At 52.7% G+C, this 14,215-nt stretch overlaps 1 protein-coding gene across 1 annotated transcript in view; it reads right to left on the reverse strand.

The window, feature by feature from the left end:
- Positions 1–14,215, reverse strand: part of LOC124035235 (B-cell linker protein-like) — a 38,615-nt gene that overhangs the window by 16,057 nt on the left and 8,343 nt on the right. Inside the window, exon 8 of the mRNA XM_046348679.1 lies at positions 109–192. Coding sequence (XP_046204635.1) covers positions 109–192 — 84 coding nt within the window. The remainder of the gene's footprint in view (positions 1–108; positions 193–14,215) is intronic.

Here is a 14,215-nt window from a genome sequence, read left to right on the forward strand (position 1 = left end):
TTTTTTTAAATAACTGACTGCATAGTTGATAATGTGGCATGCAACCATTGGTAGATGCAATACAACGTATCTAGTCAGGTAGGAACTTGACTTGACTGTTGAGTTTACCTTCCTCTGCAGGTTGTGGGGGAGAGGCAAACTTCTTAGGAGTAGACCTCTTCCCTGGCTTCTCCTTCCTATCTACCTCAGGTGCTAGAGAGGGAGAGAGGGAATTCTCCTGTACAATAAATGTGTCAGGAATTATACTAACTGTTACACCTTTTCTTGAATCAACATTCACATCTATGTATAGGGCACAATGTGTTCATATTCAAAATACACAATCAAATAGGATGTCCTGGACTAAGACGGGAGGATAGAGAGCAGAGGATAGGAGGATAGAGAGCAGAGGATAGGAGGCTAGAGAGCAGAGGATAGGAGGATAGAGAGCAGAGGATAGGAGGATAGGGAGCAGAGGATAGGAGGATAGGGAGCAGAGGATAGGAGGATAGGGAGCAGAGGATAGGAGGATAGAGAGCAGAGGATAGGAGGATAGGGAGCAGAGGATAGGAGGATAGAGAGCAGAGGATAGGAGGATAGAGAGCAGAGGATAGGAGGATAGAGAGCAGAGGATAGGAGGATAGAGGGAGCAGAGGATAGGAGCAGAGGATAGGGAGCAGAGGATAGGAGGATAGGGAGCAGAGGATAGGAGGATAGAGAGCAGAGGATAGGAGGATAGGGAGCAGAGGATAGGAGGATAGAGAGCAGAGGATAGGAGGATAGAGAGCAGAGGATAGGAGGATAGGGAGCAGAGGATAGGAGGATAGAGAGCAGAGGATAGGAGGATAGGGAGCAGAGGATAGGAGGATAGAGAGCAGAGGATAGGAGGATAGGGAGCAGAGGATAGGAGGGTAGAGAGCAGAGGATAGGAGGATAGAGAGCAGAGGATAGGAGGATAGGGAGCAGAGGATAGGAGGATAGAGAGCAGAGGATAGGAGGATAGGGAGCAGAGGATAGGAGGATAGAGAGCAGAGGATAGGAGGATAGAGAGCAGAGGATAGGAGGATAGAGAGAGGGGAGGATAGGAGGGTAGAGAGCAGAGGATAGGAGGATAGAGAGAGGGGAGGATAGGAGGGTAGAGAGCAGAGGATAGGAGGATAGGGAGCAGAGGATAGGAGGATAGGGAGCAGAGGATAGGAGGGTAGAGAGCAGAGGATAGGAGGATAGAGAGCAGATGATAGGAGGATAGGGAGCAGAGGATAGAAGGATAGGGAGCAGAGGATAGGAGGATAGAGAGAGGGGAGGATAGGAGGGTAGAGAGCAGAGGATAGGAGGATAGAGAGCAGAGGATAGGAGGATAGGGAGCAGAGGATAGGAGGATAGGGAGCAGAGGATAGGAGGATAGAGAGAGGGGAGGATAGGAGGATAGAGAGCAGAGGATAGGAGGATAGAGAGCAGAGGATAGGAGGATAGAGAGCAGAGGATAGGAGGATAGGGAGCAGAGGATAGGAGGGTAGAGAGCAGAGGATAGGAGGATAGAGAGCAGAGGATAGGAGGATAGGGAGCAGAGGATAGGAGGATAGGGAGCAGAGGATAGGAGGATAGAGAGCAGAGGATAGGAGGATAGGGAGCAGAGGATAGGAGGATAGAGAGCAGAGGATAGGAGGATAGGGAGCAGAGGATAGGAGGATAGAGAGCAGAGGATAGGAGGATAGAGAGCAGAGGATAGGAGGATAGAGAGAGGGGAGGATAGGAGGGTAGAGAGCAGAGGATAGGAGGATAGAGAGAGGGGAGGATAGGAGGGTAGAGAGCAGAGGATAGGAGGATAGGGAGCAGAGGATAGGAGGATAGGGAGCAGAGGATAGGAGGGTAGAGAGCAGAGGATAGGAGGATAGAGAGCAGATGATAGGAGGATAGGGAGCAGAGGATAGAAGGATAGGGAGCAGAGGATAGGAGGATAGAGAGAGGGGAGGATAGGAGGGTAGAGAGCATAGGATAGGAGGATAGAGAGCAGAGGATAGGAGGATAGGGAGCAGAGGATAGGAGGATAGGGAGCAGAGGATAGGAGGATAGAGAGAGGGGAGGATAGGAGGGTAGAGAGCAGAGGATAGGATGAGAGGATAGGAGGATAGAGAGCTGAGGATAGGAGGATAGGGAGCAGAGGATAGGAGGGTAGAGAGCAGAGGAGGATAGGGAGGAGGATAGGGAGCAGAGGATAGGAGGGTAGAGAGCAGAGGATAGGAGGATAGAGAGCAGAGGATAGGAGGATAGGGAGCAGAGGATAGGAGGGTAGAGAGCAGAGGATAGGAGGATAGAGAGCAGATGATAGGAGGATAGGGAGCAGAGGATAGAAGGATAGGGAGCAGAGGATAGGAGGGAGAGAGGGGAGGATAGGAGGGTAGAGAGCAGAGGATAGGAGGATAGAGAGCAGAGGATAGGAGGATAGAGAGCAGAGGATAGGAGGGTAGAGAGCAGATGATAGGAGGATAGAGAGCAGAGGATAGGAGGATAGAGAGCAGAGGATAGGGAGCAGAGGATAGGAGGATAGGGAGAGGGGAGGATAGGAGGGTAGAGAGCAGAGGATAGGAGGATAGGGAGCAGAGGATAGGAGGATAGGGAGCAGAGGATAGGAGGATAGAGAGAGGGGAGGATAGGAGGATAGAGAGCAGAGGATAGGAGGATAGAGAGCAGAGGATAGGAGGATAGAGAGCAGAGGATAGGAGGATAGGGAGCAGAGGATAGGAGGGTAGAGAGCAGAGGATAGGAGGATAGAGAGCAGAGGATAGGAGGATAGGGAGCAGAGGATAGGAGGATAGGGAGCAGAGGATAGGAGGATAGAGAGCAGAGGATAGGAGGATAGGGAGCAGAGGATAGGAGGATAGAGAGCAGAGGATAGGAGGATAGGGAGCAGAGGATAGGAGGATAGAGAGCAGAGGATAGGAGGATAGAGAGCAGAGGATAGGAGGATAGAGAGAGGGGAGGATAGGAGGGTAGAGAGCAGAGGATAGGAGGATAGAGAGAGGGAGGATAGGAGGGTAGAGAGCAGAGGATAGGAGGATAGGGAGAGAGAGGATAGGAGGATAGGGAGCAGAGGATAGGAGGGTAGAGAGCAGAGGATAGGAGGATAGAGAGCAGATGATAGGAGGATAGGGAGCAGAGGATAGAAGGATAGGGAGCAGAGGATAGGAGGATAGAGAGAGGGGAGGATAGGAGGGTAGAGAGCATAGGATAGGAGGATAGAGAGCAGAGGATAGGAGGATAGGGAGCAGAGGATAGGAGGATAGGGAGCAGAGGATAGGAGGATAGAGAGAGGGGAGGATAGGAGGGTAGAGAGCAGAGGATAGGATGATAGGGAGCAGAGGATAGGAGGATAGAGAGCTGAGGATAGGAGGATAGGGAGCAGAGGATAGGAGGGTAGAGAGCAGAGGATAGGAGGATAGGGAGCAGAGGATAGGAGGGTAGAGAGCAGAGGATAGGAGGATAGAGAGCAGAGGATAGGAGGATAGGGAGCAGAGGATAGGAGGGTAGAGAGCAGAGGATAGGAGGATAGAGAGCAGAGGATAGGAGGATAGGGAGCAGAGGATAGAAGGATAGGGAGCAGAGGATAGGAGGATAGAGAGAGGGGAGGATAGGAGGGTAGAGAGCAGAGGATAGGAGGATAGAGAGCAGAGGATAGGAGGATAGAGAGCAGAGGATAGGAGGGTAGAGAGCAGATGATAGGAGGATAGAGAGCAGAGGATAGGAGGATAGAGAGCAGAGGATAGGGAGCAGAGGATAGGAGGATAGGGAGAGGGGAGGATAGGAGGGTAGAGAGCAGAGGATAGGAGGATAGGGAGCAGAGGATAGGAGGATAGAGAGCAGAGGATAGGAGGATAGGGAGCAGATGATAGGAGGATAGGGAGCAGAGGATAGGAGGATAGGGAGCAGAGGATAGGAGGATAGGGAGCAGAGGATGGGAGGATAGGGAGCAGAGGATAGGAGGATACGGAGCAGAGGATAGGAGGATAGAGAGCAGAGGATAGGAGGATAGGGAGCAGAGGATGGGAGGATAGGGAGCAGAGGATAGGAGGATAGGGAGCAGAGGATAGGAGGATAGGGAGCAGAGGATAGCAGAGGATAGGATAGAGAGCAGAGGATAGGAGGATAGGGAGCAGAGGATAGGGAGAGGATAGGAGGATAGGGAGCAGAGGATAGGAGGATAGGGAGCAGAGGATAGGAGGATAGGGAGCAGAGGATAGGAGGATAGGGAGCAGAGGATAGGAGGATAGAGAGCAGAGGATAGGAGGATAGGGAGCAGAGGATAGGAGGATAGGGAGCAGAGGATAGGAGGATAGGGAGCAGAGGATAGGAGGATAGAGAGCAGAGGATAGGAGGATAGGGAGCAGAGGATAGGAGGATCCAGAGCAGAGGATAGGAGGATAGAGAGCAGAGGATAGGAGGATAGAGAGCAGAGGATAGGAGGATACAGGAGGATAGGGAGCAGAGGATAGGAGGATAGGGAGAGGGAGGATAGGAGGATAGAGAGCAGAGGATAGGAGGATAGGGAGCAGAGGATAGGAGGATAGAGAGCAGAGGATAGGAGGATAGGGAGCAGAGGATAGGAGGATAGAGAGCAGAGGATAGGAGGATAGGGAGCAGAGGATAGGAGGATAGGGAGCAGAGGATGGGAGGATAGGGAGCAGAGGATAGGAGGATAGGGAGCAGAGGATAGGAGGATAGAGAGCAGAGGATAGGAGGATAGGGAGCAGAGGATGGGAGGATAGGGAGCAGAGGATAGGAGGATAGGGAGCAGAGGATAGGAGGATAGGGAGCAGAGGATAGGAGGATAGGGAGCAGAGGATAGGAGGATAGGGAGCAGAGGATAGGAGGAGGATAGGGAGCAGAGGATAGGAGGATAGGGAGCAGAGGATAGGAGGATAGGGAGCAGAGGATAGGAGGATAGAGAGCAGAGGATAGGAGGATAGGGAGCAGAGAGGATAGGAGGATAGAGAGCAGAGGATAGGAGGATAGGGAGCAGAGGATAGGAGGATAGAGAGCAGAGGATAGGAGGATAGAGAGCAGAGGATAGGAGGATAGGGAGCAGAGGATAGGAGGATAGAGAGCAGAGGATAGGAGGATAGAGGATAGAGAAGCAGAGGATAGGAGGAGAGGATAGAGAGCAGAGGATAGGAGGATAGAGAGCAGAGGATAGGAGGATAGGGAGCAGAGGATAGGAGGATAGGGAGCAGAGGATAGGAGGATAGAGAGCAGAGGAGGAGGATAGGAGATGATAGGAGGATAGAGAGCAGAGGATAGGAGGATAGAGAGCAGAGGATAGGAGGATAGGGAGCAGAGGATAGGAGGATAGGGAGCAGAGGATAGGAGGATAGGGAGCAGAGGATAGGAGGATAGAGAGCAGAGGATAGGAGGATAGGAGCAGAGGATGGGAGGATAGAGAGGATAGGAGGATAGGGAGCAGAGGATAGGAGGATAGAGAGCAGAGGATAGGAGGATAGAGAGCAGAGGATAGGAGGATAGGGAGCAGAGGATAGGAGGATAGGGAGCAGAGGATAGGAGGATAGGGAGCAGAGGATAGGAGGATAGGGAGCAGAGGATAGGAGGATAGGAGCAGAGGATAGGAGGATAGAGAGCAGATGATAGGAGGATAGGGAGCAGAGGATAGGAGGATAGGGAGCAGAGGATAGGAGGATAGGAGCAGAGGATAGGAGGATAGGGAGCAGAGGATAGGAGGATAGAGAGCAGAGGATAGGAGGATAGAGAGCAGAGGATAGGAGGATAGGAGCAGAGGATAGGAGGATAGGGAGAGGGGAGGATAGGAGGATAGAGAGCAGAGGATAGGAGGATAGGGAGCAGAGGATAGGAGGATAGAGAGCAGAGGATAGGAGGATAGAGAGCAGATGATAGGAGGATAGAGAGCAGAGGATAGGAGGATAGGGAGCAGAGGATAGGAGGATAGGGAGGGGAGGATAGGAGGATAGGGAGCAGAGGATAGGAGGATAGGGAGCAGAGGATAGGAGGATAGAGAGCAGAGGATAGGAGGATAGGGAGCAGATGATAGGAGGATAGGGAGCAGAGGATAGGAGGATAGGGAGCAGAGGATAGGAGGATAGGGAGCAGAGGATGGGAGGATAGGGAGCAGAGGATAGGAGGATAGGGAGCAGAGGATAGGAGGATAGAGAGCAGAGGATAGGAGGATAGGGAGCAGAGGATGGGAGGATAGGGAGCAGAGGATAGGAGGATAGGGAGCAGAGGATAGGAGGATAGAGAGCAGAGGATAGGAGGATAGGGAGAGAGGATAGGAGGATAGGGAGCAGAGGATAGGGAGCAGAGGATAGAGGATAGGGAGCAGAGGATAGGAGGATAGGGAGCAGAGGATAGCAGGATAGGGAGCAGAGGATAGGAGGATAGGGAGCAGAGGATAGGAGGATAGAGAGCAGAGGATAGGAGGATAGGGAGCAGAGGATAGGAGGATAGAGAGCAGAGGATAGGAGGATAGGGAGCAGAGGATAGGAGGATAGGAGCAGAGGATAGGAGGATAGAGAGCAGAGGATAGGAGGATAGGGAGCAGAGGATAGGAGGATAGAGAGCAGAGGATAGGAGGATAGAGAGCAGAGGATAGGAGGATAGAGAGCAGGAGGATAGGGAGCAGAGGATAGGAGGATAGGGAGAGGGAGGATAGGAGGGTAGAGAGCAGAGGATAGGAGGATAGGGAGCAGAGGATAGGAGGATAGAGAGCAGAGGATAGGAGGATAGGGAGCAGATGATAGGAGGATAGGGAGCAGAGGATAGGAGGATAGGGAGCAGAGGATAGGAGGATAGGGAGCAGAGGATGGGAGGATAGGGAGCAGAGGATAGGAGGATAGGGAGCAGAGGATAGGAGGATAGAGAGCAGAGGATAGGAGGATAGGGAGCAGAGGATGGGAGGATAGGGAGCAGAGGATAGGAGGATAGGGAGCAGAGGATAGGAGGATAGGGAGCAGAGGATAGGAGGATAGGGAGCAGAGGATAGGAGGATAGGGAGCAGAGGATAGGAGGATAGGGAGCAGAGGATAGGAGGATAGGAGAGCAGAGGATAGGAGGATAGGGAGCAGAGGATATGAGGATAGAGAGCAGAGGATAGGAGGATAGGGAGCAGAGGATAGGAGGATAGAGAGCAGAGGATAGGAGGATAGGGAGCAGAGGATAGGAGGATAGAGAGCAGAGGATAGGAGGATAGAGAGCAGAGGATAGGAGGATAGGGAGCAGAGGATAGGAGGATATAGAGCAGAGGATAGGAGGATAGAGAGCAGAGGATAGGAGGATAGAGAGAGGGGAGGATAGGAGGGTAGAGAGCAGAGGATAGGAGGATAGAGAGCAGAGGATAGGAGGATAGGGAGCAGATAGGAGGATAGGGAGCAGAGGATAGGAGGAGAGAGATAGGGAGGATAGGAGGGTAGAGAGCAGAGGATAGGAGGATAGGGAGCAGAGGATAGGAGGATAGAGAGCAGAGGATAGGAGGATAGGGAGCAGAGGATAGGAGGATAGAGAGCAGAGGATAGGAGGATAGGGAGCAGAGGATAGGAGGGTAGAGAGCAGAGGATAGGAGGATAGAGAGCAGAGGATAGGAGGATAGGGAGCAGAGGATAGGAGGGTAGAGAGCAGAGGATAGGAGGATAGAGAGCAGATGATAGGAGGATAGGGAGCAGAGGATAGAAGGATAGGGAGAGGGGAGGATAGGAGGATAGAGAGCAGAGGATAGGAGGATAGGGAGCAGAGGATAGGAGGATAGAGAGCAGAGGATAGGAGGATAGAGAGCAGAGGATAGGAGGATAGGGAGCAGAGGATAGGAGGATAGGGAGCAGAGGATAGGAGGATAGAGAGAGGGGAGGATAGGATAGGGAGCAGAGGATAGGAGGATAGGGAGCAGAGGATAGGAGGATAGAGAGCAGAGGATAGGAGGATAGAGAGCAGAGGATAGGAGGATAGAGAGCAGAGGATAGGAGGATAGGGAGCAGAGGATAGGAGGATAGGGAGCAGAGGATAGGAGGATAGGGAGCAGAGGATAGGAGGATAGGAGCAGAGGATAGGAGGATAGGGAGCAGAGGATAGGAGGATAGAGAGCAGAGGATAGGAGGATAGAGGAGCAGAGGATAGGAGGATAGGGAGCAGAGGATAGGAGGATAGGAGCAGAGGATAGGAGGATAGGGAGCAGAGGATAGGAGGATAGGGAGCAGAGGATAGGAGGATAGGGAGCAGAGGATAGGAGGATAGGGAGCAGAGGATAGGAGGATAGGGGAGCAGAGGATAGGAGGATAGAGAGCAGAGGATAGGAGGATAGGGAGCAGAGGATAGGAGGATAGAGAGCAGAGGATAGGAGGATAGAGAGCAGAGGATAGGAGGAGGAGCAGAGGGAGCAGAGATAGGAGGATAGGGGAGCAGAGGAGGGATAGGGAGCAGAGGATAGGAGGATAGGGAGCAGAGGATAGGAGGATAGAGAGCAGAGGATAGGAGGATAGAGAGCAGAGGATAGGAGGATAGAGAGCAGAGGATAGGAGGATAGGGAGCAGAGGATAGGAGGATAGAGAGCAGAGGATAGGAGGATAGGGAGCAGAGGATAGGAGGATAGAGAGCAGAGGATAGGAGGATAGAGAGCAGAGGATAGGAGGATAGGGAGCAGAGGATAGGAGGATAGAGAGCAGAGGATAGGAGGATAGAGAGCAGAGGATAGGAGGATAGAGAGCAGAGGATAGGGAGCAGAGGATAGGAGGATAGGGAGAGGGGAGGATAGGAGGGTAGAGAGCAGAGGATAGGAGGATAGGGAGCAGAGGATAGGAGGATAGAGAGCAGAGGATAGGAGGATAGGGAGCAGAGGATAGGAGGATAGGGAGCAGAGGATAGGAGGATAGGGAGCAGAGGATAGGAGGATAGGAGCAGAGGATAGGAGGATAGAGAGCAGAGGATAGGAGGATAGGGAGCAGAGGATAGGAGGATAGAGAGCAGAGGATAGGAGGATAGGAGCAGAGGATGGGAGGATAGGAGCAGAGGATAGGAGGATAGGGAGCAGAGGATAGGAGGATAGGGAGCAGAGGATAGGAGGGGGAGCAGAGGATAGGAGGATAGGGAGAGAGGATAGGAGGATAGGGAGCAGAGGATAGGAGGATAGGGAGCAGAGGATAGGAGGATAGGGAGCAGAGGATAGGAGGATAGGAGCAGAGGATAGGAGGATAGGGAGCAGAGGATAGGAGGATAGAGAGCAGAGGATAGGAGGATAGGGAGCAGAGGATAGGAGGATAGAGAGCAGAGGATAGGAGGATAGAGAGCAGAGGATAGGAGGATAGGGAGCAGAGGATAGGAGGATAGAGGAGCAGAGGATAGGAGGATAGAGAGCAGAGGATAGGAGGATAGGGAGCAGAGGATAGGAGGGTAGAGAGCAGAGGATAGGAGGATAGAGAGCAGAGGATAGGAGGATAGGGAGCAGAGGATAGGAGGATAGGGAGCAGAGGATAGGAGGATAGAGAGAGGGGAGGATAGGAGGGTAGAGAGCAGAGGATAGGAGGATAGAGAGCAGAGGATAGGAGGATAGGGAGCAGAGGATAGGAGGATAGAGAGCAGAGGATAGGAGGATAGAGAGCAGAGGATAGGAGGATAGAGGAGCAGAGGATAGGAGGGTAGAGCAGAGGATAGGAGGATAGAGAGCAGAGGATAGGAGGATAGGGAGCAGAGGATAGGAGGATAGAGAGCAGAGGATAGGAGGATAGAGAGCAGAGGATAGGAGGATAGAGAGAGGATAGGAGGATAGGGAGCAGAGGATAGGAGGATAGGGAGCAGAGGAGGATAGGAGGATAGGGAGCAGAGGATAGGAGGATAGAGCAGAGATAGGAGGATAGGGAGCAGAGGATAGAGGATAGGGAGAGGAGGATAGGAGGATAGGAGCAGAGGATAGGAGGATAGAGAGCAGAGGATAGGAGGATAGGGAGCAGAGGATAGGAGGATAGGGAGCAGAGGATAGGAGGATAGGGAGCAGAGGATAGGAGGATAGAGAGCAGAGGATAGGAGGATAGGAGCAGAGGATAGGAGGATAGGGAGCAGAGGATAGGATAGAGGATAGGAGGAGGGAGGAGGATAGGAGGATAGAGAGCAGAGGATAGGAGGATAGGAGCAGAGGATAGGAGGATAGAGAGCAGAGGATAGGAGGATAGGGAGCAGAGGATAGGAGGATAGGGGAGAGGATAGGAGGATAGGGAGCAGAGGATAGGAGGATAGGGAGCAGAGGATAGGAGGATAGGGAGCAGAGGATAGGAGGATAGGAGCAGAGGATAGGAGGATAGAGAGCAGAGGATAGGAGGATAGGGAGCAGAGGATAGGAGGATAGGGAGCAGAGGATAGGAGGATAGAGCAGAGGATAGGAGGATAGAGAGCAGAGGATAGGAGGATAGGGAGCAGAGGATAGGAGGATAGGGGAGCAGAGGATAGGAGGATAGGGAGCAGAGGATAGAGGATAGGGAGCAGGATAGGATAGGAGAGGATAGGGAGCAGAGGATAGGAGGATAGGGAGCAGAGGATAGGAGGATAGGGAGCAGAGGATAGGAGGATAGGGAGCAGAGGATAGGAGGATAGAGAGCAGAGGATAGGAGGATAGGGAGCAGAGGATAGGAGGATAGGGAGCAGAGGATAGGAGGATAGGGAGCAGAGGATAGGAGGATAGGGAGCAGAGGATAGGAGGATAGGAGCAGAGGATAGGAGGATAGAGAGCAGAGGATAGGAGGATAGGGAGCAGAGGATAGGAGGATAGGGAGCAGAGGATAGGAGGATAGGAGCAGAGGATAGGAGGATAGAGAGCAGAGGATAGGAGGATAGGAGCAGAGGATAGGAGGATAGGGAGCAGAGGATAGGAGGATAGGAGGGAGAGATAGGGAGCAGAGGATAGGAGGATAGGGAGCAGAGGATAGGAGGATAGAGAGCAGAGGATAGGGAGAGGATAGGATAGGAGCAGAGGATAGGAGGATAGGGAGCAGAGGATAGGAGGATAGGGAGCAGAGGATAGGAGGATAGGGAGCAGAGGATAGGAGGATAGGGAGCAGAGGATAGAGGATAGGAGAGGATAGGAGGATAGAGCAGAGGATAGGAGGATAGGGAGCAGAGGATAGGAGGATAGGGAGCAGAGGATAGGAGGATAGGGAGCAGAGGATAGGAGGATAGGGAGCAGAGGATAGGAGGATAGAGAGCAGAGGATAGGAGGATAGAGAGCAGAGGATAGGAGGATAGGGAGCAGAGGATAGGAGGATAGAGAGCAGAGGATAGGAGGATAGAGAGCAGAGGATAGGAGGATAGGGAGCAGAGGATAGGAGGATAGGATAGAGGATAGGAGGATAGGGGAGAGCAGAGGATAGGAGGATAGGGAGCAGAGGATAGGAGGATAGGAGCAGAGGATAGGAGGATAGGGAGCAGAGGATAGGAGGATAGAGAGCAGAGGATAGGAGGGGAGCAGAGGATAGGAGGATAGGGAGCAGAGGATAGGAGGATAGAGAGCAGAGGATAGGAGGATAGAGAGCAGAGGATAGGAGGATAGGGAGCAGAGGATAGGAGGATAGAGAGCAGAGGATAGGAGGATAGGGAGCAGAGGATAGGAGGATAGGGAGCAGAGGATAGGAGGATAGGAGCAGAGGATAGGAGGATAGAGAGCAGAGGATAGGAGGATAGGGAGCAGAGGATAGGAGGATAGGGAGCAGAGGATAGGAGGATAGGAGCAGAGGATAGGAGGATAGAGAGCAGAGGATAGGAGGATAGGGAGCAGAGGATAGGAGGATAGAGAGAGATAGGATAGGGAGCAGAGGATAGGAGGATAGAGCAGAGGAGGAGGATAGGAGCAGGGAGCAGAGGATAGAGGATAGGGAGGGAGGATAGGAGGATAGAGAGCAGAGGATAGGAGGATAGGGAGCAGAGGATAGGAGGATAGGGAGCAGAGGATAGGAGGATAGGGAGCAGAGGATAGGAGGATAGGGAGCAGAGGATAGGAGGATAGGGAGCAGAGGATAGGAGGATAGGGAGCAGAGGATAGGAGGATAGGGAGCAGAGGATAGGAGGATAGGAGCAGAGGATAGGAGGATAGGGAGCAGAGGATAGGAGGATAGGGAGCAGAGGATAGGAGGATAGGGAGCAGAGGATAGGAGGATAGGGAGCAGAGGATAGGAGGATAGGGAGCAGAGGATAGGAGGATAGGAGAGCAGAGGATAGGAGGATAGGGAGCAGAGGATAGGAGGATAGGGAGCAGAGGATAGGAGGATAGAGCAGAGGATAGGAGGGAGCAGAGGATAGGAGGATAGCAGAGGATAGGGAGGATAGAGAGCAGAGGATAGACAGAGGATAGGAGGGAGCAGATAGGAGGATAGGGAGCAGGATAGGAGGATAGAGAGCAGAGGATAGGAGGATAGAGAGCAGAGGATAGGAGGATAGGAGCAGAGGATGAGGAGGATAGGAGGAGAGAGCAGGATAGGAGGATAGGGAGCAGAGGATAGGAGGATAGGGAGCAGAGGATGGGAGGATAGGCAGAGGATAGGAGGAGAGGATAGCAGAGGATGGGAGGATAGGGAGCAGAGGATAGGAGGATAGGGAGCAGAGGATAGGAGGATAGGGAGCAGAGGATAGGAGGATAGGGAGCAGAGGATAGGAAGAGGATAGGGAGCAGAGGATAGGAGGATAGGGAGCAGAGGATAGGAGGATAGGGAGCAGAGGATAGGAGGATAGGAGCAGAGGATAGGAGGATAGGGAGCAGAGGATAGGAGGATAGGAGCAGAGGATAGGAGGATAGGGAGCAGAGGATAGGAGGATAGGGAGCAGAGGATAGGAGGATAGGGAGCAGAGGATAGGAGGATAGAGAGCAGAGGATAGGAGGATAGAGAGCAGAGGATAGGAGGATAGGGAGCAGAGGATAGAGAGGATAGAGAGCAGAGGATAGGAGGATAGGGAGCAGAGGATAGGAGGATAGAGAGCAGAGGATAGGAGGATAGAGCAGAGGATAGGAGGATAGGGAGCAGAGGATAGGAGGATAGAGAGCAGAGGATAGGAGGATAGAGAGCAGAGGATAGGAGGATAGAGAGAGGGGAGGATAGGAGGGTAGAGAGCAGAGGATAGGAGGATAGAGAGCAGAGGATAGGAGGATAGGGAGCAGAGGATAGGAGGATAGGGAGCAGAGGATAGGAGGATAGAGAGAGGGGAGGATAGGAGGGTAGAGAGCAGAGGATAGGAGGATAGGGAGCAGAGGATAGGAGGATAGAGAGCAGAGGATAGGAGGATAGGGAGCAGAGGATAAGAGGGCAGAGAGCAGAGGATAGGAGGATAGGGAGCAGAGGATAGGAGGGTAGAGAGCAGAGGATAGGAGGATAGAGAGCAGAGGATAGGAGGATAGGGAGCAGAGGATAGGAGGGTAGAGAGCAGAGGATAGGAGGATAGAGAGCAGATGATAGGAGGATAGGGAGCAGAGGATAGAAGGATAGGGAGAGGGGAGGATAGGAGGGTAGAGAGCAGAGGATAGGAGGATAGGGAGCAGAGGATAGGAGCGTAGAGACCAGAGGATAGGAGGATAGAGAGCAGATGATAGGAGGATAGGGAGCAGAGGATAGAAGGATAGGGAGAGGGGAGGATAGGAGGATAGGGAGCAGAGGATAGGAGGATAGGGAGCAGAGGATAGGAGGATAGAGAGCAGAGGATAGGAGGATAGAGAGCAGAGGATAGAGAGCAGAGGATAGGGAGCAGAGGATAGGAGGATAGGGAGAGGGGAGGATAGGAGGGTAGAGAGCAGAGGATAGGAGGATAGGGAGCAGAGGATAGGAGGATAGAGAGCAGAGGATAGGAGGATAGGGAGCAGATGATAGGAGGATAGGGAGCAGAGGATAGGAGGATAGGGAGCAGAGGATAGGAGGATAGGGAGCAGAGGATGGGAGGATAGGGAGCAGAGGATAGGAGGATAGGGAGCAGAGGATAGGAGGATAGAGAGCAGAGGATAGGAGGATAGGGAGCAGAGGATGGGAGGATAGGGAGCAGAGGATAGGAGGATAGGGAGCAGAGGATAGGAGGATAGGGAGCAGAGGATAGGAGGATAGAGAGCAGAGGATAGGAGGATAGGGAGCAGAGGATAGGGAGCAGAGGATAGGAGGATAGGGAGCAGAGGATAGGAGGATAGGGAGCAGAGGATAGCAGGATAGGGAGCAGAGGATAGGAGGATAGGGAGCAGAGGATAGGAGGATAGAGAGCAGAGGAT

This window comes from Oncorhynchus gorbuscha, linkage group LG05, assembly GCF_021184085.1.
Source record: "Oncorhynchus gorbuscha isolate QuinsamMale2020 ecotype Even-year linkage group LG05, OgorEven_v1.0, whole genome shotgun sequence".
Taxonomy (NCBI): domain Eukaryota; kingdom Metazoa; phylum Chordata; class Actinopteri; order Salmoniformes; family Salmonidae; genus Oncorhynchus; species Oncorhynchus gorbuscha.